At 39.7% G+C, this 27,319-nt stretch overlaps 3 protein-coding genes across 11 annotated transcripts in view; all 3 read left to right on the top strand.

Annotated features, from left to right (window-relative positions):
* Positions 1-62: 62 nt before the first annotated feature.
* tut7 (terminal uridylyl transferase 7) lies at positions 63-13,189 on the top strand. Of its 3 annotated transcripts, none has more exons than XM_029440080.1 (29): positions 63-162; positions 1,097-1,526; positions 1,813-1,967; positions 2,533-2,649; positions 2,798-2,975; positions 3,113-3,201; positions 3,807-3,858; positions 3,968-4,037; positions 4,270-4,396; positions 4,529-4,648; positions 4,752-4,880; positions 5,268-5,445; positions 5,783-6,480; positions 6,699-6,849; positions 7,496-7,582; positions 7,753-7,853; positions 8,136-8,193; positions 8,494-8,597; positions 8,706-8,795; positions 8,900-9,013; positions 9,231-9,308; positions 9,425-9,602; positions 9,894-9,941; positions 10,040-10,131; positions 10,224-10,339; positions 10,451-10,641; positions 10,813-10,886; positions 11,006-11,069; positions 11,514-13,189. In XM_029440080.1, the coding sequence occupies exons 2-29, from the start codon at positions 1,115-1,117 to the stop codon at positions 11,570-11,572; spliced, it is 3,930 nt and encodes a 1,309-aa protein (XP_029295940.1). In that variant the 5' UTR covers positions 63-162; positions 1,097-1,114; the 3' UTR covers positions 11,573-13,189. The 3 variants fall into 3 exon arrangements, with proteins under 3 accessions (XP_029295940.1, XP_029295943.1, XP_029295942.1); XM_029440083.1 differs by having other exon boundaries at positions 1,097-1,508; XM_029440082.1 differs by lacking the exon at positions 63-162 and adding an exon at positions 875-1,000.
* Positions 13,190-13,869: 680 nt separating this feature from the next.
* isca1 (iron-sulfur cluster assembly 1) lies at positions 13,870-17,397 on the top strand. Its single transcript, XM_029439227.1, has 4 exons — positions 13,870-13,995; positions 15,473-15,526; positions 15,975-16,080; positions 16,562-17,397. The coding sequence occupies exons 1-4, from the start codon at positions 13,915-13,917 to the stop codon at positions 16,708-16,710; spliced, it is 390 nt and encodes a 129-aa protein (XP_029295087.1). The 5' UTR covers positions 13,870-13,914; the 3' UTR covers positions 16,711-17,397.
* A 2,821-nt stretch (positions 17,398-20,218) lies between these two features.
* The window catches only part of kiss1rb (KISS1 receptor b), a 7,780-nt gene continuing 679 nt past the window's right edge, over positions 20,219-27,319 (top strand). Inside the window, exons 1-7 of one of the 7 annotated variants that reach the window (XM_029439222.1) lie at positions 20,219-20,582; positions 21,563-21,700; positions 21,945-22,173; positions 23,159-23,304; positions 23,589-23,724; positions 26,409-26,647; positions 26,747-26,899. In XM_029439222.1, coding sequence (XP_029295082.1) covers positions 21,972-22,173; positions 23,159-23,304; positions 23,589-23,724; positions 26,409-26,647; positions 26,747-26,899 — 876 coding nt within the window. In that variant the 5' untranslated portion in view covers positions 20,219-20,582; positions 21,563-21,700; positions 21,945-21,971. Of the gene's footprint in view, positions 20,583-21,562; positions 21,701-21,944; positions 22,174-23,158; positions 23,305-23,588; positions 23,725-24,654; positions 25,916-26,408; positions 26,648-26,746; positions 26,900-27,319 lie in introns of those variants that run through there. The other 6 variants (XM_029439225.1, XM_029439224.1, XM_029439218.1 and 3 more) reach the window with 6 other exon arrangements.

Genomic DNA, 27,319 nt, shown 5'->3' on the forward strand with positions numbered 1-27,319 from the left:
ATACCGATACATGATTTTGTCCAATATTAAAAATCAGAGGGACCTGTTCTGACTTTGCGGTGGGCGGAACTACAAAACGACTACAAAACAGCGAGTACGTCATCTTTCAAACTCCAGTGCAAGACGAGCGCTTCAAGTATGTCCTCTGCAAACGTACAAAAGGTATTATAATGACTTTAATATTCTTTGTGGATTATTATCGCATATATTTTACTAATGGCTGCATTTGACGCAGCTGCAGGTTGAGCAGCTTGACGAAAACTATGAAATAAACAGTAACGCTAGCTGCTGCTAGCTGGCTAGCTAACGTTAGCTGTTAGGTGTCCTAGCTAGTAAGCTAAATAGGTAACAGTAACGTTAGCTGGTTGTGCTTTATGTGGCAAGTTAGCTAACGTTAAATTAGGTGACTAACCCTAATGTATTGGCGGTGTGCTAGCTACATTCGTAATAAAGTAATACGTCGTTAAATTGAGGAAGAGGAAGAAGTGGCGTTAGAGGCAAACCAGACTGCATACGCTAGTAAGGTCGCTTACGCTAACACCATGCAATAACAAGCTCCTAAAGTCAGCTAGCGTTAGGTTAGGTAGCTAACGTTACAGTTTGCCAGTTAACCCGAGTCACCGCAATTAACCTTACGGTGATGTTATATTAGTTCGTGATATGTTTGGTAACATGAGAAGCGCCAATGTTAGCGTTAGTTTTTCCACGGGGCTCAGATCCTCTGTTGAATCTGTCAACGTTAACAGCCAATAAAAGTCGTTTAACGGTAACCTGAGTTTTCAAAAGTCGGACAATAAAGTTACAAGCGGCTAAATCACACAATTTATATATGTTGGCTCAACTCACTGAATTTCAAATTGTAGCAGTGTTTTATTCAGCTGCGAAGTTGTGCAACAGTCTGTTCTGAATTGAATGATGTGCTGTGAGCAGTTGCTATACACAAAGGCAACTAAAATTGCTTGTTGCTTTTCCAAAGAAAGTGCATCTTTCAAATTCAAAGGTTTGGGAGATTATCCTGTTTGCATACAGTTTGTCTCAGGATTGTTTTGATTACATGAGGACTATTTCCATATTAACTGAACATTTTATCCTGCAGTTTTAGCATAAGTGGACCATGGAAAACTCGGGCAGGCCTTACCGGGGTAGGCAAGGTGGCTGGGAGAGGGGAGCAGGAGCAGAGAGGGGAGAAACCTGGAGGAGCCAGGACCAGGGTCGAGGACAGAACTACAGATCAGAGGGAGGTCAGCAGGGCAAGAACCAGGGAGGGCCCTACCGGGCCAGTCCCAAGAAGGGAGGAATGGGACCCCTGAGCTACTCCCCTGGTGGATTCAGAGGTGGGCACAGCCCCTCGCAGAAGGATGACCCTCGGTGGTTCTCAGGTCCTGAGAACAGTGGTGGGACACGAGAGGATAACTGGAGAGAGCGCTCACAGCAGCACTGGAGGAGGAGTACCCAAGGAGAAGGTCCAAAGGAGGACAGGGAGCAGGGGGCGAGAGAAGACACTGATGGTAATGCTAATAAATCAGGTGAGGATTTAGAAATCAGACTCTGGGGACAGAACGCTTTTAAGCATTATCCCCACTTTAAAAATAAATCTAAGGCAGCAGTCTCAATGGACACCTTTTTTATAAAAAAAGGTGCACTGTGAGTCTTTACTACACTACAACTCTGATCCTGATCACAGTGATGTGCTATATATTACAATCTGGTTTGAGTCTGACTATAAGTACTCCATCATCCATGACATATACATTACCGATTACCTTTATCTCCACAAAACGTATTCAGCACATGTATTTCTTCATTTCAAAGGGAGAAGACGGAGAAACAGAAACAAGAATAGAGCTTATGCTGAAGAGAACAGGGGCCCTCTGATTGACGAGTCCACACTCTCAGCCAAAGAGCTGCAGAACCTTCGGCAGGCAGAGACGCGGCTCAACAAAGATGACATCTACAGCCTGAAGAAGGTACAGGCTGTCTGTGTGGTAGCGCACATATACACCCTTTTGTATATTTGCTTTTGCTGTAATGATTACGGTTAATCAATTGACAGATAATTAAAGTGACAATATTTTGATAAACAATTCATTGTTTCAGTAAATTTTCAAGCAATAATGACTATGTGTTTCCTGGTTCCAAAATGTGAGCATTTGCTGCTTTTTTAAATTTTATTTTACATTATATTACCTTTTAATATTGTTGGGAATTGGACTATTGGTCGGACAAGACATGTATCACCCTAGGACATTGTGTTGGTCATCGCTCCCTGTTTCCTGTTTTTATTTATTTATTTATTTTTTTAGAGAAAATAATCTGCAGATTAATCAATTATGAAAATAACTGTTAGTTGCAGCCCTAATTTTCCTTTGATACGTTTGAGGCATTCTTCATATAAGGCATTCTTTCTTTTAATTAGAGTTGTTTTAGAAACAATATTTGATGTGTTTATGAGGTACAGCTGAGTTAAGAAGATCAACAGTATAATTATTGCGGCCGTTGTCTAAACTCTGTACTTTTTTTCATTCGGTTCAGAGGTCCCACAGTAACCCTGGTGCACTTTACACCTGCACTCTGTGTGATGTTCTGCTGGAGTCTGTGTCTGACGCTTACAGACATATCAGAGACAAACGGCACAAGAAGAGGGCCAAGGTAAGAAATAGTCGTCTTATGCAAATCACCATTTAGATGATTATTACAGTAAATGTTTGTAGACAGATGATGCTACAATACTGTCATTGTCATTCATTAAAAACTGTGTTGAAGCTCTATTCGTGTGTGCATGTGTTTGTGTTTATAGGAGAGGCAAGAGCAGGTGATGCTGACTGAGATTATGCCTCCTGGTCCAGAGCAGATCAGTGCAGTGAGTGATGCACTAGAGGCTGTTGTCCGGGAACATGGGATGAGTGATCAGGATGTTGAGACAAGACAATTTGTTGTCTCCATGATGCAAGACCTCCTTCTTTCCGTCCTGCCTGGTAAATTTAGTTTAGAGACATGACCTGAATTCATCCTGATCGCGTGATGTTGCTTTGTAGCAAGCAGGCTGTTGACTCTTATGCTTTTAAATAAGTTCATAACATGTTAATAACATTATTATTTCTCTCATCTGTAGAGATCAGGCTCAGGCTATATGGATCATCTTGCACCAAGTTTGGATTTAAGGATTCTGATGTTAACATTGACATTCAGTATCCTCCTCACGTAAGTAGCCCAGTGTGAGTTTGATTGTGTGAATTAATGGTGCAACGGATCACAAACTCACAGTTTGGATCGTATCACGATTTTTAGTCACTAATCGGATACGTTTTTGGATCAGCAAAAAAAAGCTGGTTTTCAAGGATCCAGACAAACTCTTTTCAGCACCGCCCCGAAAATAATTTGTACCAAAATGTTATCCTTTGGTGTTATTGGCATCTTTAGTGATTATTTACATAAAATCCCAATTCAAATGATTGGGTAATATTTGATTTGTATTTAAATATTTGATTTGAAGAAAAAATATTCTTGGCATGAATAGTTTTAATTATGTATCCAAAGCTTTTAGTCAGGTTTGTCGCCAAAAACTACATTTTTTACAAGATTACATTTGAACACATCATGATATTGTATAATGTACCTTCGCCCAATATACATTTTTACTGAATAGAGAATGAACACATCATCATGTTTCTGCTAAAGTTACTAGCGCTCATGCCGTTTCACTATGTATTTTGTTGGTTTTGTAAGACATGCCACATTATTATGTCCTTTTTGTTTTTAAATATTGTGTTTATGTAAAATGACTTTGAAATGGAATGTATTCACAGATGCATCAGCCAGACGTCTTGTTGTTGGTGAAGGAGAGCCTCTCTGTGAGCCGTGAGTCATCTCTTTATTCATTTAACTGCAAGATTTGTATTTGTTAAAAAATGTCAGCGCTAGACTGTCATGCAAGTTTTAAATTGATCATATCTTATTCTGTCCTCAGCTATTTTTGTTAATATGGAAGCTGATTTTCATGCCAGGGTACCTGTGGTTATGTGCAAAGAGAAAAAGAGGTGAGTATCTCTGACGGTTGTTCACAGTTCATACATTATTTGTATGCCCAATTTATGACTCAAATTCTGAAGTCCTGACCTTTTGTGATATTCAGATTGATCATTAATCAGGACATTGTGAAACTGCCAGAATGGGTTTTCTCAAGAGAGAAACGAAGACAATTGCTCATACCAGGGTTGCATTACAACATGCACATGAGCAGTAAACTAATACTGTTATTTTTCTCAACAGTGGTCTGATGTGCAAAGTGAGCGCAGGTAATGAAAACGCCTTCCAAACCACCTCCTATCTTTCTGCTCTATCCAGTCGGGAGCAACTCCTCCTCCCACTGGTATTGGGACTGAGACACTGGGCCAAGGTATGTTTCCAGTTGTGACCCTGACCTGTTGCTCACATTAGTCACTAGTAAAAGTGGCTCAGTATGCCTACATTTCTTTGGTAAAACATCACATTTAGTTTTCAACATGTCTTGTTCCTGCTTCTGGCTTAGATCTGTGAGATCGACCGTGCAGAAGAAGGCGGGCTGCCGCCATATGTCTTCGCCCTCATGGTTATATACTTCTTACAGCAGCGCAAAGAGTTCCTGTTGCCTACCTACCTTAAACAAGAGGTGTGTTTTTATTTGCAACTTGAGCCTGTGATAAAATATAGAGAATTAATTTCAGTATTTTTCCTTGGTAGAAACTAATCTAATCATGTGGTTTGTGTTTTAGATTAAGGGGTTTTCACTCAGCAGGCTGTCAGACTTCAATCTCACACATACAGAGGATGGACATTTACACTGGGCTTACACCCCTCCCTCTAAAGAACAGCCAACAGAGGGCTCCTGTGTAAAGGGAAAGGTGATCATGACGATACTACTGTAGTTTATTTCTCTGATAGATTTATTTTATATTTTTTATGATGAATGTGCTTTTTCTAGATCAGACACTTTCATTATTTTGTCATTACAGTAAAAAATATAGCCATAGATGATATATCATAGTGTATCAAAGTTAAAATACTTATCATGTTTAATCACTCAAAATACATTTGAAGGCAACCAAAACAAAGAAAAGAGTTCCTGAAGAAAAGATTGATCGTGTTGATGTTTAATAAGGAAAAATGAAAAAGTGATTTGGGTAAATTGAATGAATATTTCAAAGAAAGTCTGGCAACAGTAATACGGTCTTTTTAATCCACTATCTTAATGGCGCCTGAAAGTTTGTACTATCTGTGTTTCCTTGCAGGTTCCGCTGGTGCTTCAGAGCCCTCACCCGCCGGTGGAAGTTGGTCTTCTCTGGGTGGAAATGCTTCGCTTCTACTCGCTGGAGTTCAACTTGGCTGACAATGTGATCAGTGTGCGTACCAGTCCTGTCCTCTCCCGAGAGATGAAAGACTGGCCAAAGAAACGCATCGCTGTGGAGGGTCAGAAGCTTTCTCATTTTGTTGTCTGAAGTTTTTGCTTTTGGGTACTTTGAAAATCACTAGTGGAGCTATGCTAATTCCCAGGTTAAAAAAAAACAAGAGGCAATGAAGAGAAATCCCACTTTTGCAATTCCATGTTCAGAGTGTAATTCTATCCCAGCCATTAATGGACATTTGAACACTTTTGATTGTAAGTGGGATTTTGTTGATGGGCTGACGACCCAACTTTTAGAATTGCTTTTATAAGTCTTGGCTTTTTTCAATCTATCTTGTGTTGAATACATAAAGATATGAATTTCTCTTGCATGGTTTAACTCTGTGTTGTTTCTGTGTTCAGACCCGTTTGCTGTGAAGAGAAATGTGGCCCGCACAGTGAACAGCCAGCAAATGTACGAGTACATCCTCCACTGCCTCAAAAACACGTACAAGTACTTTGCACTGCCACTCAACACGTCAGCTGCTAATCACAAGATAAAGGCACAGCGTGGACCCAGTCAGGGGGCAAACGCAGAGGCTTTAAATGAATCCGATATCGTATCAGATTTCAGTGAGCTCAACATTCAGTCACAACATGCAAATCAACCTAAAGCTGTGGAAAATGGCCCTGAAGACTCTGATTGCATTATTGAGGAAGAGGAGGAAGTTGAAGAATATAGCGACTCGGATGAAGAACGAGAGAAGGAAAAAGTCGACCTGGCCAAAAGCAGTCTCTCTGAGGACGAGGAGGATGAGGATATTGATGTGGACACGCATAACAGGCATCACTTGGACAGCTTCACCACAGAGGACGAGGACATTTTCCCAGTGGACGAGATCTCAGGGGAGGAGCTTTTGTCTGATGAGGAGGGTCCAGACTTGGACACACCTGGTTCAATGGATGAGGAGGAAGAAGAAGAGATGGAGTTGGCACCTGTGAGTCTCTCACCTGCAACTTTATTAGAGGATACAGTTAAGGATCCGAGCCTGGAAAATAAAAAACAACAGCAGAAGAAACGGTCCTATGTCTTCACCCGGCAAGCTTTCACCAGAGGCAAGGTAGGTGTCTCATGTTGTTTACTTTTTAGAGTCAGTATTTATGAATTCCTCTCTGGAAAGCACTGTTCTATGTATGTATGTATGTAAGAAAACAAATTATGCTTTTCAAACTTAAGTGAACATCTTAAATCTGTTCTGGGTTTTTAATCATTTGGGTTTGTAGGTTACTATGAGCTTGTGTGCATTATCTAAGTTATGCTGCTTTCAATCTCTCTTAGTCACACATGGTCGTGTGCAGCTTGTGCAAGCGGGATGGACATCTGAAGAAAGACTGTCCGGAGGATTTCAAGAAAGTGCAGCTGGATCCTTTGCCTCCAATAACACCGGAGTTTCTCGGCGTCCTTAACAAAGTCTGTGAGCAGTGCTTCAGTGAGTATTACGTGACAGCAAAAGTATTTAGAGATTGTTACATTAACACTGATGAAGAAAAACGTTCATATTCTTTTCCTAAATCTTTTCCGTTTTGGGGGGGAGGGGTTCAGATTCAGCAAACTTTCCTAATTGCTCAGCCTTGTTGTAAAGTTCTTGTTTCAGATTGATCAATACCACCTACTCATGAGTAGCGAACAACTTCCCCAAATTTCTATATAAGGATAAAAATATTTTATAGAGCTGTCATTTTTCAAAAGATTTTTCATTAATTTTGTATTTATTTAGATTTTAATAACGTACATAAATCCAAATTCTAAACAGTTTTTCCAAAGCAGACGATCTGTACCTGACACAAAAAAACCTTGTATCTAAGTACGAAAATAGCAGTGAAGATGGTTCTTGAAGGGTGGATCTTGTGAGTCCAAATGTGTATTAAAAAGCTTACGACCTCAATGTAGTTTTAACTGAACCCTCCGTAGCTTAAGTGCCAGTCAAGTTACTTCCATAAAATATATTTTTTTATATTTTTCCTTACACCAGCAGTGTACAGCAGACATGAGGAGGTGCATGCATATATATTTGGTGAAATCATTAAAGTAAACTGCATGACTTTGGTTAGATCTGATGATGTTTTCTTTTTCAGCTGACTTCGCCCCAGATGAGCTGGAAGTGGGTGTTCGAGAGCACATCCTTCAAGACCTGGAGACCTTTGTCAGACGACAGTTTGCAGGTGAAGTACACCACCATCTTCACTGTTTCGCATCTTTTTAGTTTTTCCAAATTTGAACTAGCATGATAATGCATGACACTCATTTTATTGACTTTCCCATTAACAACTAAAATGTTATAACAAAATGCTCTTTAATGATTAACTTGACAAATCTTATTTTGGATTGACAGGAGCGCAGCTACAACTGTTTGGATCCTCCAAAAATGGCTTTGGCTTCAGGCAGAGCGACCTAGACATCTGTATGGTGCTGGAGGGGCAGGAGACCATAGATGTAAGTTATCTGTTTATCTTATCGCAAGGTACTGAGATATTATTTTTGTAAACCAGGTCCGGCAACATGACCAAATTCCTAATTCAGACGCTTGTATGAGTTTAGTTTATTGATGGATAGAAACAGAAAAAACAAGTTTTGTTGGTATTCAGTGTTTCTGCTACAATCATTGAGGATTAAATTATGAGACCTTTGTAGTTAATAATGACTTTTCATTGAGATTTCTGTGTTGTAATCTCTAAATCCATAAAATGTGATGCGCTTCATGAATTTCTTCCACAGGATGTTGACTGCATCAGCATCATTGAAAGCTTGGCGAGAATGCTGAGGAAACACCCAGGTGAGCAATAAGTCGAGGCAGTTTTATTGTCTGTGCATGCGACACCCTCAGACCCTCAGACCCTCGGGTGAGATGAGGGGAAAACTCCCCAAAAACAACCTCATCTTCTGTTTAATAACACATTTTGAAGCTGTTGCTCACTGGAGGTTTTTAATGTGTATTAACCATTACAGTTTCTCCGTTTGCTATTTGTTTCCATATGGAGGTAATGGCAACGAGCCCTTTTTATATCAGATATGTAGAGTCAAAATGTCAACGCATCCATTTTAACATGTTTGCACATCTGCACCCTGTCCCCAGGCCTGAAAAACATCCTGCCCATCACTACAGCAAAAGTACCGATTGTGAAGTTCTACCATGTTCGCACCGGCCTGGAGGGAGACATTAGCCTCTACAACACTCTGGTGGGGCTCTTTCTCCCTCTTAGTTATTGTTCTTTTTAATTTAGTCTCGTATCTGCTATTTAATAACTTACCATACGTGTCATATTTTGTGAACCTTTTTGTTTTCAGGCCCTGCACAACACACACCTGCTAGCTTCGTATGCTGCCATTGACAGGAGAGTGAAGATCCTCTGTTACGTCATGAAGGTTTTCGCCAAGGTGAGTGCGCTTTAGACACTAAAGGTTTCTTTGTATATCTCCAGTGTCATATATTATTATACTATTACTGTATCGCCATCATATTTATTTTTCTCCCATTACAGATGTGTGACATCGGGGATGCTTCACGTGGCAGTCTCTCCTCCTACGCTTACACCCTCATGGTGCTGTTCTTTCTCCAGCAGAGAAACCCCCCAGTTATCCCTGTGCTGCAAGAGGTACAAATGACACGTTTGTAAAAAATTAAAAGGTTAAACATGTATGTTTCGGTATTAAATCCCAGAAACTATACTTTTTAGTTTAAACATGAAAAGGCAAACTAAGGAATCTAAACCACCTAAAATCCTTTGCTGGCTCTTTCTGAGCTATACATGTGTCTTTATTACGCTATGGCCAAGAATCTGCTCATTTTAATTTCTGAACCGTTTGTTGCAGATTTATGATGGAAAGAAGAAGCCGGAGGTGCTAGTTGATGGCTGGAACGTGTACTTCTTTGATGAGTTAAAAACACTGGTGAGTCATTTGTATTTTTACGTATTCTGCCTGAGTGACCCCGTAAAACATTTTGTGACTATGATGTCACACCGTGTATTTAAAAATACATTCTTCTTGTCTTCTTCCACCTGCAGCCCAGTCGCTGGCCACAGTGTGGGATGAACACTGAGACGGTGGGGGAGCTGTGGCTCGGCCTGCTCCGCTTTTATACAGAGGACTTCGACTTCAGAGAGCATGTTATCTGTCTCCGTCTGCACAGCTGCCTCACCACCTTCAACAAGCAGTGGACGTCCAAATACATCGTCATTGAAGGTCAGCTTGTTTGACAACTCGGGGTCCAGACTTGAAAACGATAAATTGATAATAAAACACAGTCGTATAAGTATCCTTCCACGAGATGCAAGGGATTTTAGCTTCCTGGTTTAAACTTGCCCAACAACACAGGATGTTGAAATGACTGATTTGGCACTTTGGGAATCATTGTTACATTCTGCTGTCCATCGAGTTCATTAAATTCATATCACTGTTAATGATTAGTATTGTTGGATATTGTTTTCTGAATCGAAATTAATTTGTGTTGCTTTCTCTTTGTTCATATTTCAGATCCGTTCGACCTGAATCATAATCTTGGTGCTGGTCTGTCCAGGAAAAGTATGATTATTTCTGTCTGTATCTTTTGTTGTCTCATTGTCTTTGTCACTGGTGTGTTTTCTAATATAATTTCTTGTCTTTTTTTGTCACCAAAACAGTGACTAACTTCATCATGAAGGCTTTCATCAACGGCAGAACAGTGTTTGGCACACCAGTCAAGGCATTTCCTCCTGTGTACCCCAGTCAGATGGTTAGAGTTTGCCTTCTAAACACAACATTTGCATATTTTAGGTGGATGTTATCTCAGTATTAAAGTTGTGATTGTGTCTTTATCTGTCCTAGGAGTATTTCTTTGATCCTGAAGTTCTCACCGAGGGAGAAGTGGCTCCCAATGACCGCTGTTGCCGCATCTGTGGCAAGATCGGCCACTTCATGAAAGACTGCCCCATGCGTAAGAAGTGAGTATAATCCCAGTACATGTCTGAATTTGTCGCAGAGTTTCTAAATGTATTCCTGCACCATGTATCATGCTACATGTTTGTATTATATTGTGGTTTATTTTGTCCCAGGTCCAAACACAGAAGGGACTCAGAGAGAAGGCCAGAGCACCTGCGAGACACAGCAGAGGACGGCAAGGATCAGGTCAGACACAAGAGTGAGCACTGGAGGAAAAGGGACTCGCAGGAGGTGCGCTGCTGCTTCCTGTGTGGATCAAGTACCCACATCAAGAAGGACTGTCAGCTGTACAGAAGCCCTGCAGGTACACAGCCCTTCCAAAAGATAGTTATTTTAACTCTATAATATAACTGACTGTTTTGTTTGTTACTTTCTATTGCATCAAAATATATAAAGTAAAGTACAATCGTTTATTTTATGTTTATGTTATTCATAAAGATTAAAAGGAAGAAACTGACGTCTTTCCATTTGCCAGGTAACACCAGGATGGACGGCTTTTCTTCCACCTCTTCAGCCCACTTGAGGAATGTGAGAGAAAAGGAGAGACAGGTATGATCTCAGTTTTGTGACAGCCAATGACATTGTTTTTATAAACATGTTTCTACTGACACTTTGACAGCTTATATACACTGCTACACGTGTGACCCTGTTTATTTTCCTTTTTCAAGGGTTTACCTTTACAAGAAGACAAGAAGAGAAAACAGCAAAATGTGATATTAACTCCACAAACAGGTACGTAAATGTACTGCATTTCTTTGCTTCGATTGAAGATCCTTTAGTGGATCAATCTTTCATTGTGACGGTACCTAATTGTTATTGTACAAGATAGATAATTTAACATTTGATTTGATTTTGAAAATGTATTGTTTATTTTAAATGACATCCTGGAATATAGGAAGTGATTTTAAAATACTCCACTTATCATAAGAATCACATGTTCCCATTAAGGATGCAGCTCTACCGTCGGCATACATTGGGCCATGTTTGATATTCTTATCCCATATGCCCAACCCAAAAACATGTCAATCATTTTCATCCATCTTTCTGTGGTTTGCAGGCTTTCTGATGTTTGGACTCAAGTTTAGCATTTTGTTCCTGTTTTTTTCAGTTGCTTTCTATATTGTCCAAGAACATATTTTGAATGAATTTTGACAATTGTTTTCTGGTTTGTTTCAGGTAGTTTAGCCTGTAGAAATGTGGGTCGCTCTGGTCACAGGAAGAGTCCAGTGGAATGAGCAGCAGCTATCGCACCACAAACCACAAGGTTCTCCTCTTGTCCAGGCAGACAGCAACCCAAACTCCAGAAACCATTGAATCTGAATGGGACTGTTGGGCCAATGGGAGCCTGTTAAAAGCCAAAGCCAGGACGCCTTGACTTGAAGCCAAATAGGGCCTTTTTATGTGTGTCCCCGCCCCCCCAAAGCTGTCCTCCGCTTTTTAATGCTTTCATTTTAACAAGAGAAGCCATTATGCACGCACCTCATGTCTTTGTTTACCTGCACTGCCAGTCAAGGTTTTTTTTTTTTTTTTTTATAAAATGTATTTGCATACATCTCTTAAATCTCTTAAATAAGAACATGTAAGTATTTGAGTTTCTCACATAACTAATAGTTGATTGCTGATAAATCCTGATCACCATGATGAGGTTTATTTTGCAGTCAACATACTATACATTTGTCTAATGCTTGACGTTAACCTTTTTTGACACTATTGGGTCAACTGTCCTCTCAGTGAGGTAAAACAAAGTTTTCGTAAACACTGCTACAGCTGTAAGATAAATGGACCTGTTGTCTGCTATTTTAAGTGACTTGACGTCAGTTAGTTATTAAGATTAAGGCCGTTTCAAATTAATCCAAGAAGTCACATTGGTTAATTTATTCCTTATTTCATATTAACAAGGTTATTAGGATCAATTTCCAATTCTGTTTCTTGAGATTTAACCCAAAAAATTACAATATAGGTTGTGCAAAAACCTTTGACTGGCAGTGTACATAATGGCCAGGATCTTTTATTTTATTTTATTGAATTTCTTTTAAAACCTGTTTTAATTTGTCCTGCACTGATGTCCATCAGTCTGTCTCTCCTTCAGCCTTGAAAGCAGCTCTACCTATAGTAAGTTTGTGTGTCGCTGTTGGACAAACAACCCTGTAGATATTTTTCCAGGATCATAGTTTTATTTTTGGTGACTGCTGATCCACCCCTATTACATTGATACATGCCCTTCAACTGCCTGTGTGTGAACAGAAGAACAGTAAAATTGTACTGTCCTCTGCTAACCCTAACCTTTATGGGTCTCCACACATGCAAGGAAGTGAGTTGAGAGTTGGACAAAAAGTGTCACTCAGTGGTAAGGTTTTAAAAAAACAATGAACTGGTTCAACTGAGAGTGTACACTGCTGCAAACACTGTTCACTTACTCCTAAACTAGAGGTAATCTCAGTTTGTTCAGTGAAGAGATAAATGTATTTATTTTCCACAAAGGCTTCATTTTGTTGTATTGGTGCCACAGATTGGTAGCTGCACTGTGTGAGGGTACACACCCTTTAATTATGTTGCTGCTAGTTTAATGTCTCAAAATCCTGCTTATCATTCAACTTCAAATATGGACTGTCTGGCTTTATTGTTGTCCTATTATGGCTGACTTTTATTAAAAGAAATGTGTTGTTGGTGGTATTGTAATCAAAATTTCTCATTTTAAAGTAGCTTTGTTTTGTTTTGCATTTCTTTTGTTGGACTCAAATGACAGGTTTAGTTTGTTAAGGAACCCCCATCCTGCCAGGAAAAGTTGGCTTGCAATCCATTTTGTGTCTCAAAAAATTCATTAAACTAAAATCCAATCCCAGTGTGGAATATTTTTCTTGGAAAATGTTTTTTGTTTCTCAAAACAATGTTTAGACATTAAACTGTGTCATTATTTATGCATGGTTAACTATTTTACATAATTTTTTTCTTCTGTCTTTGCTAAATACATTTTAGCCAATACAGTAGCCGGTAAACACAACAACAGTACTATGAACATAGGTTGGTTCTTTTTGCAAGAAAAGGTTCTGGTTCTGGTTGTGTGTAATTACACAAGTAAGTTATTGTATTACTCAATTAGGGATAGTAAAGTTAGTCCACCCTGGTCACTGGGTGTCATGTTTTTAGTTATCTTTACAAGACCTCTATGCAACAAAAAAACTAGCACAGTAGAGCATGGAAGTTATTTATTAACCTTGGGAACAGTGCTTTGACCAACAAAGCTGACTGAAAGTGCTGGAAAAACATTAAGTGGCTCTTCTTTTTTCAAGATAATATATTGGACAAGAATTAAACGAAAACGATCCTCACAAGGGCCCAATGAAGCATAAATCACTTAATGAAATGTTTTTATGGTATTTTACAGTACTCTTTTTAATATTACAAGTAGGTTACATAACAGATGCTGATGTGCCTCATTATTGGTTTTTATCCGTGAACCCATTGGCTGACGCGCCTGTTCGTCATGATATTAGCCAATCGCTGAACGGAACACTTATTTGGGGCGGTTTTGTTACCCGCCTGCGCAATTCAATGTTGTGATTTTAACGAAAACAACATGTCTGCCTCCATGGTGCGAGCGACCGTGCGAGCGGTCAGCAAAAGAAAAATACTGCCTACAAGAGCCGCACTGACACTGGTAAGTCAAAAACTGTAGTTATAAGCTCATATAAAACACTGTTCTGTCCGTTAAATATATGTTAATACGCAAAGTGTATCGTTAACACCCACCCGTTGACGTTACGTGATCCAAAAGTAGGTAAGCTAGCTAACCATCTGTGACTTGAATGTTACACGCAGTGACGTACAACTCAGTTCTTACTTTACGGAGTTTCCCCGCAACATTACACATGCCATCTTGTTGATGAGCTTATATCAACGTCATCTTATGTACACACCAGTGCGGCAAAACAATTATTCGTTCGTAAGATTATGATTGCCCCGTACTGATGCTAAAGGTACTTCCTTGCTTAGCTAAACTGTTAGGTAATGTACTGTCGACTGCTCTGTTGCATAATCGCTGCAGTTAACCGCATATTAGTTTCACAAACACGAGACCCGAGTTTCTGTGCACGAAACAAGCTGTTAGTTAAAGTAAACAGAAAGTAGTTTTCAGTATTTAACATTCATTGTATATTGTTTGTACACCAATGTCATAAGTTGTACTGTGGCATCCCAGTGGGCAAGATGTTATGTATGTGTACTGATCCGATGGCTGACCACTCAAAGGAAAGTTCTGAACACATGAATGGAGATGTACCATGGATACAGATGCTACGGGACACAATGGCTCTGAATAGTTGGATGAGTAGGAACATTATGTGCATCATATGCTATGGCCTTCACAGTTACCAGATCTCAATTTAATTGAACATCAGTTCTTTTAATCTGATACCCATCTCTATAAATGATGTCCTCGCTGTTATTGCACTGAGACATTTGTTCGTCAATCTACACCCAAATGTACTGTCACTCTTGACTGTTGTTAGCTGACTAATAGAGGAAAACGTACCTGTGATCAACTCAACTCAACTACTCAATGTGATATTATGAAATAGACTCTCAGTGCAGTGTTATTATGGGCGGGAGGAAACTGTTCTCATGATGATATCAGCCTGACGAGCTCTGCTCTTGGTGCTGTTGCAAGATAATGTGTGCTATGGTGGTCCGAGCTGATAAGGGTAGTGTGCTGAAGTAATCTTAAAGTAGTGGGAGCTGCAGAACAACCATGCTATCTTTTTTATAAATTAAGATGAAAAAGAAAGAAATACACTTGTTTTGCTATTGAATATACACTCCCCAAGGATCAAGTGAAGTTTTTGAGATTACCGTTACACTTGGTTGACAGTATAGTCAATAAACGACTCCATGCTGTGACACATTTGAGATGTTCTGTACATTTGGCATCAGCAGCTGCACACATACAGATGAACACACCGACTTGGCTAATGTGGCTAATGTGGTTACCCTCAGTCTCACATATACATACATACATGCATATATATATATATATATATATATATATATATATATATATATATATATATATATATATATATATATATATATATTATATTATATTATATTATATCTTCTGTTGTGTTTTTTTTTTTTAGACTCCAGCAGCTGTGAGCAAGATCAGTTTTTTGTTGCAGAACAAGCCGGAATATGTGAGTAACTGGATACATGCCTGAAACATCACATCGTCAGACAGACAGTGCTGCTCTACATCTTTTGTAATGGCAACAGTGTGCCGTGTTTGTTTTGAGTTTACATTTTCAATATATAGGGTTGTTCTCATCAAAATAATGTATCCCCCTCTGCTGTTAAAAAATCAGAACTTTTGTCAATATTTAAGAACTTGTTATCTGAACCCAATATACAGTATAAGGAAAACATAAATCCTTCCTTGTTTGTTTCTAGGCAACAGATTTCTTGAAGTGAAATTTAAAGGTGGAAACATCTGTTATTGCACATTGTAATTTTTATTTGTGTCCAACTATATCGGTCAGTTTATGATCATCGGCCAGTGGTCGTACAATATGTTATTACGAAACTGTTAAGTAGTGATTGGTAAAGGATGACACTGAATGATAATGTCCGTCTGGCTCTTCATAGATTGGTTTGAAGGTCGGGGTGAGAACGCGTGGCTGTAATGGACTAACTTACACACTGGACTACACCAAGGAGAAAGACAAGTCTGATGAGGAAGTTCTGCAGGATGGTGAGCTACAGTATATCTTATTTTTGTGCTTTCCTTGTAGTAAAATATACATCTAAAATATTTTTTATTGTTATTAATTCATCTCCTCCAGGGGGGATAGATTTGCTGGACAATATTTGTCATTGTTTTGTGTCTTTTTATTATTTACAACAATAAATGTACATACATTTGTATAAATCAGGCATTTTTGTTCATTTCCATATCACTAAAAGTATTAAATACTTATTATATATTTTTCAACAAATGAAAAGTGAGCGATTTACAAAAGAACAATCAGGCAATTAATTGCGTATACATGTTTTAATTGATTGACAGCCCTATAGTTCAAATTCTACACACTGAGCTTTAATAAAAAAATATATTGTTTAATAGCTATTTCACTATTTGCAATGTATAATTAAACCCACAACATTCTTGCTAAGTATTGACACGAAGGGTAGAAGTTGGGCGTAGTGACGGCTGTACTGTGACTCTCCTGCAGGTGTGAGGGTGTTCATAGAGAAGAAAGCTCAGCTGACCCTTCTAGGAACCGAGATGGACTTTGTGGAGTCGAAGCTGTCCAGTGAATTTGTCTTCAACAATCCCAACATAAAGGGCACATGTGGCTGTGGAGAAAGCTTCAACATCTGAGCGTCGTGGAGCTCCCGCACTGTCCCTTCTCCAAACCATGTCCCATCCATAAAGACTGAAAGACGGAATGTTGACAAGGAAGTCAGACATGAGGACATCTGACCGCAGACCACACACACACACACACACACACACACACACACACACACACACACACACACACACACACACACCCAAGTATGCTTAGATGAAGGCTTACATACATACAACCTGTGTAGTCCAAACTATCTTGACATGTAGATTTTAGGTTCAGATACCTCTGATGTTGGCAACTGCTGTTTTAAACTGGGTTCTAAATAAAAAATCCTTAGAAGGACCTCAAAAGCAAGACGTTTTTTAATTTAGTGAATTGCTGCCATTTCACACATACGCTATAAGACAGTGTACTAGCACCCAGTGCCATGTAAGCAGCAGTATGCAAAAAGTGGAAGAGTTTGGGTGTCTTGAAACCGCTTTATTAGTTTATAAAGTGTATATTTATCTCCGAGTGTATATTTAACAATGTATATCTCCCTTGAAACATGTAAACGCACACAAAAAATAACGCACAAAAGACATGTATAAGAGTACATGAGATTTATGTCGGTTTCTGTTTTGCTTGATCAAAGCCAGGACTTTGTTTGTACTGTGCAATATGTCTGTGTACATATGTAGTAATAATAAATGGCTAAATGCAGTCCTATGAAATTGTGTGGCCACTGTTTTATGTTTTATGTTAAATGGTTTGACTGTTTTTCTTCACATCCCTTTATTGTATCAATCAAAATGTGACGTTAAGACAAAACAGGAAGCATTTAGGCATCATAATAAAATATAATAAGGATAACATAACAGGCATGACTATTCTTAAGATGATACATTCAACAGTGTAGCAGGACATATGAGAACTGTAATGTAATAAGAGATAATATTAAATAATTTAAAAAAAGGTTGACAATACGATCACATTTTTTAAAGAAAAGAATCCTGTAGCATATTAATTATATCATGAACATATTTCTTATTGTTTATGATTTAGATGGACTCAAAGTACTTCCTAACTGATGAGACTTTGAGAACTTCATTGATAGAAATAATTAAATCCAGAGTCTGCTGCACATTCTGCTTTTTGTTTTCATAGTATAATATTACACCCTTAGTTTAGCTTTAGTTGAATGATTGGTTTGAATTTAAAAATACTCCTAATCCTAATGTGTACCGACATTCATAAAGTCAATGTTTAATTGTTTCTTATTTATTTATTTTACAAAAGATTCATATTTGTTATTGAAAAACAGACGTGGAAACAAATTAGTTGCTGAGATAAATATTATGAACATTTTTGTAATGTATTTCTTTGAATTAGTTTGAGATCAATTTATATGGGAGAAGCCATGTTTAATGGGATTATATGTTAATTAGTATATTATTTACTCTGAATATTTATTCCTTTGATAAAGGGGGTAGGTTCCAATTCCTGTAGGCTAACTCGTGCCACCTTTCATCAGCCGAAGGATTCCACTAGGAATAGCATTTATTTATTTTTAAGTCACAGGAAAGATTTTAGATCACAGAAAGTTGATCTGATAATTTTGTAAATCTGCAAGAAAATAAATATTCCTGTCCATCCTATGTTGTAGATATAATGATTTATTGGTTGTGTATGTATATATATGTATTCATTGTGGCATATACTAGTTTTTTGGGGAAGAAAATTGTGGATAAAGCATAACTTTTGCTGCTTTACGAACCTGTTGATTACATTTAGACAACTTTTGTGGTAATTTAGTTTCATTATAATTAGTCTACATAATAATATAAATCCAGGAGTCCAGTATCCCGAAGCGACCTTCGCCTCTCGGACCTGCTAAAATCTCCTTTTTTAAATGATGGCATTTATTTTTGCAAATAAAAGTGTTATTGATTTCTTCACAGTGGGATTGTTGGAATAAAAGATAGAGGATATCAGTCATTGACTTTTGGATTTGTGCCAGGATGACCGTTACATCATAACTGCATTGACTAATTTAGACCAGTTGTCATGGAGACGGCTCGGTTGTCAGAATCTTCATCTCAGTTGTCATGGTGATGGCTCCAGCGTCAGAACCAGATGGATTCTGTTGCATCATCAAGTTTAAAAATCATTATTTATTTTATGTGAAGGTTTTGTGTTCAGGCAGAAGGAGAAGGAGGTACAGTCATTTTAAAATATTTATTTTAATAATTCATATTTTAGGGTTTTCACACATTACTGACGTAATAAGTGAGCACTTTGTTTGATCTTTTAAGGTCCTTTGGGGTCATGGACAATCAAAACAGGGATGGAGATTCTGACAGCAGAGAGTCTTATGGGCTGAAGGTAGTGAAACATTATACATACAATATTTATTGTTAGATTCACTAATAGATTTTTTTCAGAACAAACGGGCCACATATTTTCACTAAATAATTAAATTAAAATAGCAAATAGAAATGGATGCTGTTAAATGTTTGTTTTGCCCATAGAATATGTAAGGTGCCTCCCCTTGATTACAAAGTTAGATAGTGTACTATATTATATTTATATTATATATAATTATATTCTTCCTGTAGTTCCTTTTGATTTGATTTTACATTTTGTGCTATGAACTACAGTGTGTTTACAAGTGTTTTTTTAAAGTGTAAAAAACAACCCACAAAAACTAGATATAATAATAATATCGTGTATATATATATATATATATATATATATATATATATATATATATATATATATATATATATATATATATATGATATCAATAGTAAGCACAGTCAGTAAAGGATGATGTGCTTTGGCAGAATCTTCATAAATATTTAATCTCTGTGTCAGATTTCTGTGAAACTCCCCCTCTGTTACCTGTCTCTGCTACTTCTCTCAGATTTTAGAGTTATTAAAGGCTTTGGCTGACAGGGAATCACCATCTATTGACCCCCGAAACATCAGCACCACCCTCTCCACCCTGAAGAACACCAGCTCAGGCACTTCTAACACCAAAGGGACCTTTAGATCCAGAGTCGTTCTCCCTGAAAACATCAGTCAGCTGTCCAAGTGTCAGTTTAAGAGGCGGGATCACCTGAGAGAAAGCTTACCTGCCGCCTCACTTCCTGTTCCTGCCCCCATCATCACTGCAGTGGCCTCATCCCAGGAGGGACAACTGCAGCCCAGTTTACCATCCTCAAATCCTGTCCTCCTTGCACTCCTGGTAGAAAAGTCTAAGATGCTGCCCTCTGACCCCATCTGCTCTATTGGAGAGCGGCTTAGAGAGAACGAGATGCATCCACACATCCTGGGAGTGCACGCTTGGACCAAACAGCAGTTGTTAGACTGGAAGCCACTGCCTGAACAGTTTCTCCAAACCGGTCAATAAACAATTAGTCGTTACATTCACAAATACTTAAAGATGCATATGCAGACAGACCATTTTCTTGTGATCACATAATAATTGTTTCATAAAGTTGAATATACTCCGCTATGTAGCAAAGAAAATAAAAAGATCACAACGTTTTGGTACAATGAATACCAATGAGTAGGTCAATTGTAGATCCTTCACTAAGTGTTGTAATGTTTGATCCTGATCCAGGGCCAACCAGTGGATGGTTCTTTGAGGACTTGACGGACCTCCAAAGGAAGCTGTTTTTAGGTGTCTCAAAGAAAGAGTCCAGAGGAACTCTCAGACAGCTGGGGAAACCACTTGCCATGACTAGTCAGAACCCACATCTTTACCGCTCAGTGGAAGACAAAGTGACACAGGAAAGATAAAATCAAATTGAAAACTAATGTGTGACCGACTGATCATTGCTGCAACACCTACAAAAACAAAAACAAAAACAAAACAAGAGATTTTTCATACATGATAACCATTTAAGGAGTGGTATGTTTAAATATTAGAAACCCAGCATGCAGAAGTGATTACAATATGAAACATCCAATCAATGACGCTTTTCTTTTTTTCTACTTAAATATAAAACATAGGAGCAGCTGTGATCAGAAGACATTGCAGCTCTCAAACCACATCACAACACATTTTAGCTCAACAAGCATAATTCCTCTAACAGAAGACTTTTCATTAATCTGATCTCTAGCAAAAACAAATGTTTTATACGTTTGATGACCATAATTTTATGTCAAACAACTTGAAAAACAACACACATCAGCTTTGTATTCGAACACTTTATCTCCACTTGTGGCGCGCTGTGTAATTGTCAAATTGTCAATTGTTTGTTGGAAAAAGATCAAGCTGAACTGTCACCACTGACCCCCAGCTGCCTCCATCTTTCATTCCTTTTGTTCCAGTCATTATGATTTTAACTGTGTTTGCAGTATTGAACAGAATGTACGGTTGCCTGTGGGCTGTGGCTTGAGTACATTGACATGCATATTTAAAGAGGAAGGCAAAGGAAGAATTTTAATGTACAGGGAAACTTGTTTCTGATTGTGCATATGACAACAAACATAATAACTTTGACTTGTTACATGTAAAAGTCGTTTTTAAAATTCTGCCTAACAACACACAGTCACTGAAATCAGAGAATGAATTTATCAGACGGACTTTAAGTTGAAGATAATTGAGAAAGAATTGCTGTAAATATACATTACAGTCACTGTACTCTTCCAGAGTTGCCTCAGCTATACTTAAGTTCAGCTGCAGGTTGAGCTGAAGCTTCTGGATGTTAACATGATTCGAATCCAGCTGCAGTCATTTCACAGGGCAGCCGGTCCTGGGTAATTACAGCTGATGATGGAGATTTACTTTAAAAGCTCCTGCTATCTCAGTCTCTCTCTCTCTCTCTCTCTCTACCTCTCACATAATAACAAAGCAATATTGTCTCTTCCTCCCCCTCCCCTCCACAGTCATGGTGGTCTATAACAGTGCTTTCATCTCAGACCTGCAGAGAACAGAACAGCAGCACATCACGACCAACACGGGACTAAGACCTGATTTATAGAGCAAAGAGAGGAACACTGTAGAAGCAAACAGGCACAACACAGGTAAGAGAAGCTTATCACAGGAAAAAAAAAAGCTTATTTAATATGTTTAAATATTTAAATTAGCTTTGGTTTGGTTTTTTAAAGAAAAATTATAAATTATGAACACATTTAAATGTAGGGTTGTAAAAATGATTTATACTTCGAAGTTGTCATTTTTAAGTTACATGTGCATGGTGTTAGAGAAACAGACACTGTAGTAACATGAGCTGAGATACTACTAAATTCAAATATGTACATACCATAGAACCTTTCCTGGCTCTGATTTGTGAAGATGATATTGGGTCCAGACTGTGGGTCTGAATGCAACAAGTCTGCATCTCTGGAGGGCCAGGGGCCACCGGTGCTGGTCGACGCCTGGCTGGTCCCCACTTTCTTCAGCCTCATCCTGCTGGTCGGCCTGGTCGGGAACTCGCTGGTCATCCATGTGGTCACCAAGCACCAGCAGATGAAAACCGTCACCAACTTTTACATAGGTAACATTTCTGAAGAGCTCTTATTTTGTTTCCTTTCAGTGTGTCCAGTGAAAGAAATATGGGAAATAGGATGTCACACACAGAAGTTAAAAGGGTCCAAACAGGACAATTCCAAAAGAGACTTTTAGTATAAAGGGAAAACACAAAAGAGGGGACACTTTCTGCAGGACAGTGATGTAATAAACCCAATTAAAGATGCCATGTAGAGTTTTCTTGTAAACAAAAGTTACTCACCAAAATGCTTTGCTTATCATTGAGGTCTAACAAACATGTTGAATACATTTCCTTACTAAAAAAGTATTTTCAATTCAGAATTGTTTACATCCATGTTTACCCGCTCGTAGTCTTCTTCTTCCCTGCTTTTCTGGCACATTGCAGCATATTTTGGCGTCTATACAGCCACCTGTTGATAAGTTAAATAGTGTGACAGCAGTAGTTTTTCTTTCCGTTTTTTAAAACTTCTACTTTTTTGAGTATTTGTTAGTGCACTTTGTTTGTAGCCTTTTAGCCTAAATGTGTCTTTATTTAACAGTATCATCATATGCATCACAGTACTCAGAGAACATTTTGACTAACCTACATTTTTTACAGTAAAGTAATATTACTTTTACTTGAGTCAAATATTCTACTACTTTTCCCATCCCCCATCTTTGACCCACTCACAGAAAAACACTCCATAGTGCTACAAGATGTCTAAAGCTACACAGGGAACCTTAAAGTTCTCATTCACTTTCTGCTTTACTTTGGTTGGTCAGTCCGTAGAATTCAATGTGAAAGTTGTATTACGTTTTATACCTCTATCAAAACAACCAGCAACGCTGCTGAACAAAGTTTAGCTGGTGAGTTTTTAAGGGCAGAAACTTCAGCACCATAAATAACTGTAACTGAAAAAGACCATAAATAACTGTTATTGGTATTGATACAGTTATTTATGGTCTTTTTCAATGCATCTCACCCCGACATGTCTTGAAATACATTTCTCTAGGCTGTTCTTGTTCTCTTCCAGTAAACCTAGCCATGACCGATATATTGTTTCTGGTGTGCTGCGTGCCCTTCACTGCCACACTGTACCCACTGCCCAGTTGGATCTTTGGAGAGTTTATGTGCCGACTGGTGAACTACCTTCAGCAAGTGAGATACGCACACATAAAAAACACAAACACACAAACAAACAGGTCTGGGATTGCTGGATACCATGGTACAAGTATTATCATGACCAAAACATCATGCTATAATAATAATAAATATAAGTCCCATGAGACACAGTAGCATTATGCTACCCAAATAATGCAAAAAACTAAACTTAGACACAAAACATAAAACCAACTTGAAAGTGTAAAATCAAAAAAATGTAGAAGGTTTTTTCTTTGTGCAGTAAAAGTGTTGAACAGAAACAAAGTTACCTTGTGTTTCAGGTGACTGCTCAGGCAACATGTATCACTCTGTCAGCTATGAGTGTGGACCGCTGCTACGTGACAGTCTATCCTCTGCAGTCACTGCGACACCGCACCCCTCGCTTGGCTCTGGCCGTCTCTGTGTCTATCTGGATAGGTATCACTCGAACACACCACGCATACATTCACAACCTTATACGCACAGTGGGAACAATTTATGGTTTCTATTTACCTTTTAATAATTCTCCCTTTGTTATTTATTCACTGCATTAAGCTGAAGTCATAAACATCAGCAGATTTTGCTGTCTTTGTTGAAAAACCTTAAACAAATAATTATTACAGATCAAACTAGACATTTATTCTGCAATTTAGTGGCATTATTATTCCTATTAATTAATTTTCCAAAAGCGTTTCTTTCTTTTGGCTTTTTGTGGCCTTACTGTTATGTAGAAACTGTAGGAGAAAAAAAAGATGTAATGTCTTATGCTTTGAATTTAGATTGATTTCATATCACCATCTTGTCAATTGTCAGTTGTCTGGTGTCATACCATTCAAATCTTGGCTATTGAATAAAGCGATAGGCTAGGATACATGCCAATCACAGAAACATTCATTTATTCCTGTTCATGCTTTAATATCTTCTGAATGGAAGAATACATTTTAAAATCACTACCAAATCACACATTGTCATGATTGGTTTCTATATCCTGTTTTATTTTGAAGTGTTCACTCCCCCTTATGTCATGTCTAGTATACTTCCTGTCTGTGTGTTTTCCTGTGATTGTTGATTTGTTCCTCCTGTGTCCATTTACTCTGCCCTTGTGTTTCTGCCTTTCTCCCCAGCTGTGTCTTGTTCCCTCGTTTGGTGTCTGTGTATTTAGCCCTGTCTGCCCCACTGTGTTTTGTGGGATTGTCATTTGATGTTCTGCTCGTGTTCTGCTCGTGTTCTGCTCGTGTTCTGCTCGTGTTCTGCTCGTGTTCTGCTCGTGTTCTGCTCGTGTTCTGCTCGTGTTCTGCTCGACCCCGGATTGGTTTGTGTTTTTAATAAAGCTCGCTTTTTGTTAATCTCTGCCGACATCCGCTCCAGTTGATGCCGGACCGATGCTGCCCCTCGAGACCCCAGCTGTTCCCCAGCGGCCCCTCGATGCCTCTGTGCTCCCTCGATGTTCCCTCTGTCCCTCGATACCCCTACCCCTGTGCTCCTTCTGTCCCTCGATACCCCAGCCCCTGTGCTCCCTCTGTCCCTCGATGCTCCCTCCGTCCCTCGACACCCCAGCCCCTGTGCTCCCACCTCTTCCCGAGAACCCTCTACTCCCACCTCTTCCCGAGAACCCTGTGCTCCCACCTCTTCCCGAGAACCCTGTGCTCCCACCTCTTCCCGAGAACCCTGTGCTCCCACCTCTTCCCGAGAACCCTGTGCTCCCACCTCTTCCCGAGAACCCTGTGCTCCCACCTCTTCCCGAGAACCCTGTGCTCCCACCTCTTCCCGAGAACCCTGTGCTCCCACCTCTTCCCGAGAACCCTGTGCTCCCACCTCTTCCCGAGAACCCTGTGCTCCCACCTCTTCCCGAGAACCCTGTGCTCCCCTTTACTCCCGATACCCCTTCGCTCCCCTTTACTCCCGAGACCCCCGTGTCCCTGTTGACGCTCGAGATCCCAGTGACTCCGGCCCGGTCTCCTGAACGACATCCTGCCCGGCCTCCGCGCCAGCCTCCTGAGCGGCTCCGCCCACATCCTGCACGGCCTCCGCGCCGGCCTCCTGAGTGGCTCCAGCCGCATCCAGCCCAGGCTGTGTCCATTTACTCTGCCCTTGTGTTTCTGCCTTTCTCCCCTGCTGTGTCTTGTTCCTTCATTTGGTGTCTGTGTATTTAGCCCTGTCTGCCCCAGTGTGTTTTGTGGTATTGTCATTTGATGTCAGGTCGTGTTCTGCTTGTGTGTTCTACTCGTGTTCAGCTCTACCCCGGATTGGTTTGTGTTTTGGTTACCTTGTATTTGTATTCTAGATTCGGCTTTGTTTTAATAAAGCTCGCTTTTTGTTAAGTCATGCATTCTGCTTTTGAGTCCTCACCTTATCACACCGTGACACACATTACACTTGAGGATTTTCCAGTTGCTGTCCACATAGTCTGCGTTTTGGTTTGGAGCCATCATCTACTGTAGTTACCTTGCACAGCAGCTCGTGAAGATGGTGATGGTTAGGGCAGGTCATCGGCTAGATAGTAACCTCCTATATTGGCTGATTTTGACAGATGGTTCAACCAATCACTTTTTAGGTTTTTAAATTTTTTTAATTTTTTTTTTAAAGTACCTGCTTTCCAGATGTCTGTGTAATAATACATTAGATTTGTATAGCGCTTTTCTAGAAACTCAGACTCTTGAAAGAATGAGTGACACAAAGATAAATATATAAACGATTAAAGAAGAGACGGTCAGTGTTTGAAGGCAGTGTTGAACAGGTGAGTCTTAAGTGATGATTTGAATGTGGAGAGTGAGGAGGAGTCTCTGATGGTTTGAGGCAGAGTTCCAGAGGGTGGGAGCAGCGATGGAGAAGGCTCTGTCTTCCCAGGATCTGAGCTTGGTCCGGATTGGGGGGGGGGGGACAGGAGGTTAGCAGCAGCAGAGCGGAGGCTGCGGGTGGGAGTCTGTCTTTGGAGGTCAGTCAGGTAGGAGGGGGCAGGTTATGGAAGGCTTTGTAGGTCATGAGGAGGATCTTGTACTGGATGGGGAGCCAGTGAAGCTTGTAGAGGACGGGGGTGATAAACCCTCTGCTGCGTCGGGTTAAGCATCCAACTTATTATGAACATCATGCTCTGAGTCAGTCATGTCCTCTGTCCTCTCCAGGCTCATTGCTCTTGTCCATCCCTGTAGCTGTGTACCAGCGTCTTGAGGCAGGATACTGGTTCGGTCCTCAGACATACTGCAGCGAGGTCTTCCCCTCGGCCCGCCTCCAAAGAGCCTTCATCATCTATAGCTTCCTGGCCGTCTACCTGCTGCCCCTGCTCACCATCACCGCCTGTTACGCCTTCATGCTCAAGCGCATGGGGCAACCCAGCGTGAATCCCATCGACAGCAGCTACCAAGTAAGAGAAAGATATGGCGTTAGTTTCTTATTTTTCACCCATTAAGTCCACAGAGATCAGAATGTGGTTCCGATCATTACAAAGCCTCCCTAACTCCAGCTTCAGGCTCAGGCAGAGCGAGCAGCAGCCGTGCAGGCGCGTGTCTCCAGGATGGTGGTGGTGATGGTGGCCCTATTCCTCATCTGCTGGGGCCCCATTCAGGTCTGCATCCTCCTGCAAACGTTTGGCCTCCGCAGTTACGTTCTATACAAGGTGATTTATTCCTTTTACCCTTACACAACTTATTATTCGGATATGCACAGATAATCCAAAATGTTGCGGTAATATTTGATCCCCGCCACTCTCCAGTACAAACAGGATCTTGAAACGGGAATACAGAATGGAGAGAAATCGACACTTAGACAAGGGGCGCCCAAACTTCTTCCTTATAGAGGGCCAAAACTAAAACTTAATGGGGGCCACGGGCCAAAAGCAAACACCTGTATTTGTATTTTATTTTTTTGATAAGATGTGAACAGGTGGATCCCAAGTTCTCTTAATTGAAATGACTTTTTGTCCATGTACCACTGTCTCTGCTGCTCCATTTTTTTCTTACCTCACTCAAGGCAAGCTGACTTCCTGTGCAAAGTGTCTCTCTGAACGCCATTCTCCGATTGTGAAAAAAATTGAAAA

This window comes from Cottoperca gobio, chromosome 9 (assembly GCF_900634415.1).
Source record: "Cottoperca gobio chromosome 9, fCotGob3.1, whole genome shotgun sequence".
NCBI classification, from domain to species: domain Eukaryota; kingdom Metazoa; phylum Chordata; class Actinopteri; order Perciformes; family Bovichtidae; genus Cottoperca; species Cottoperca gobio.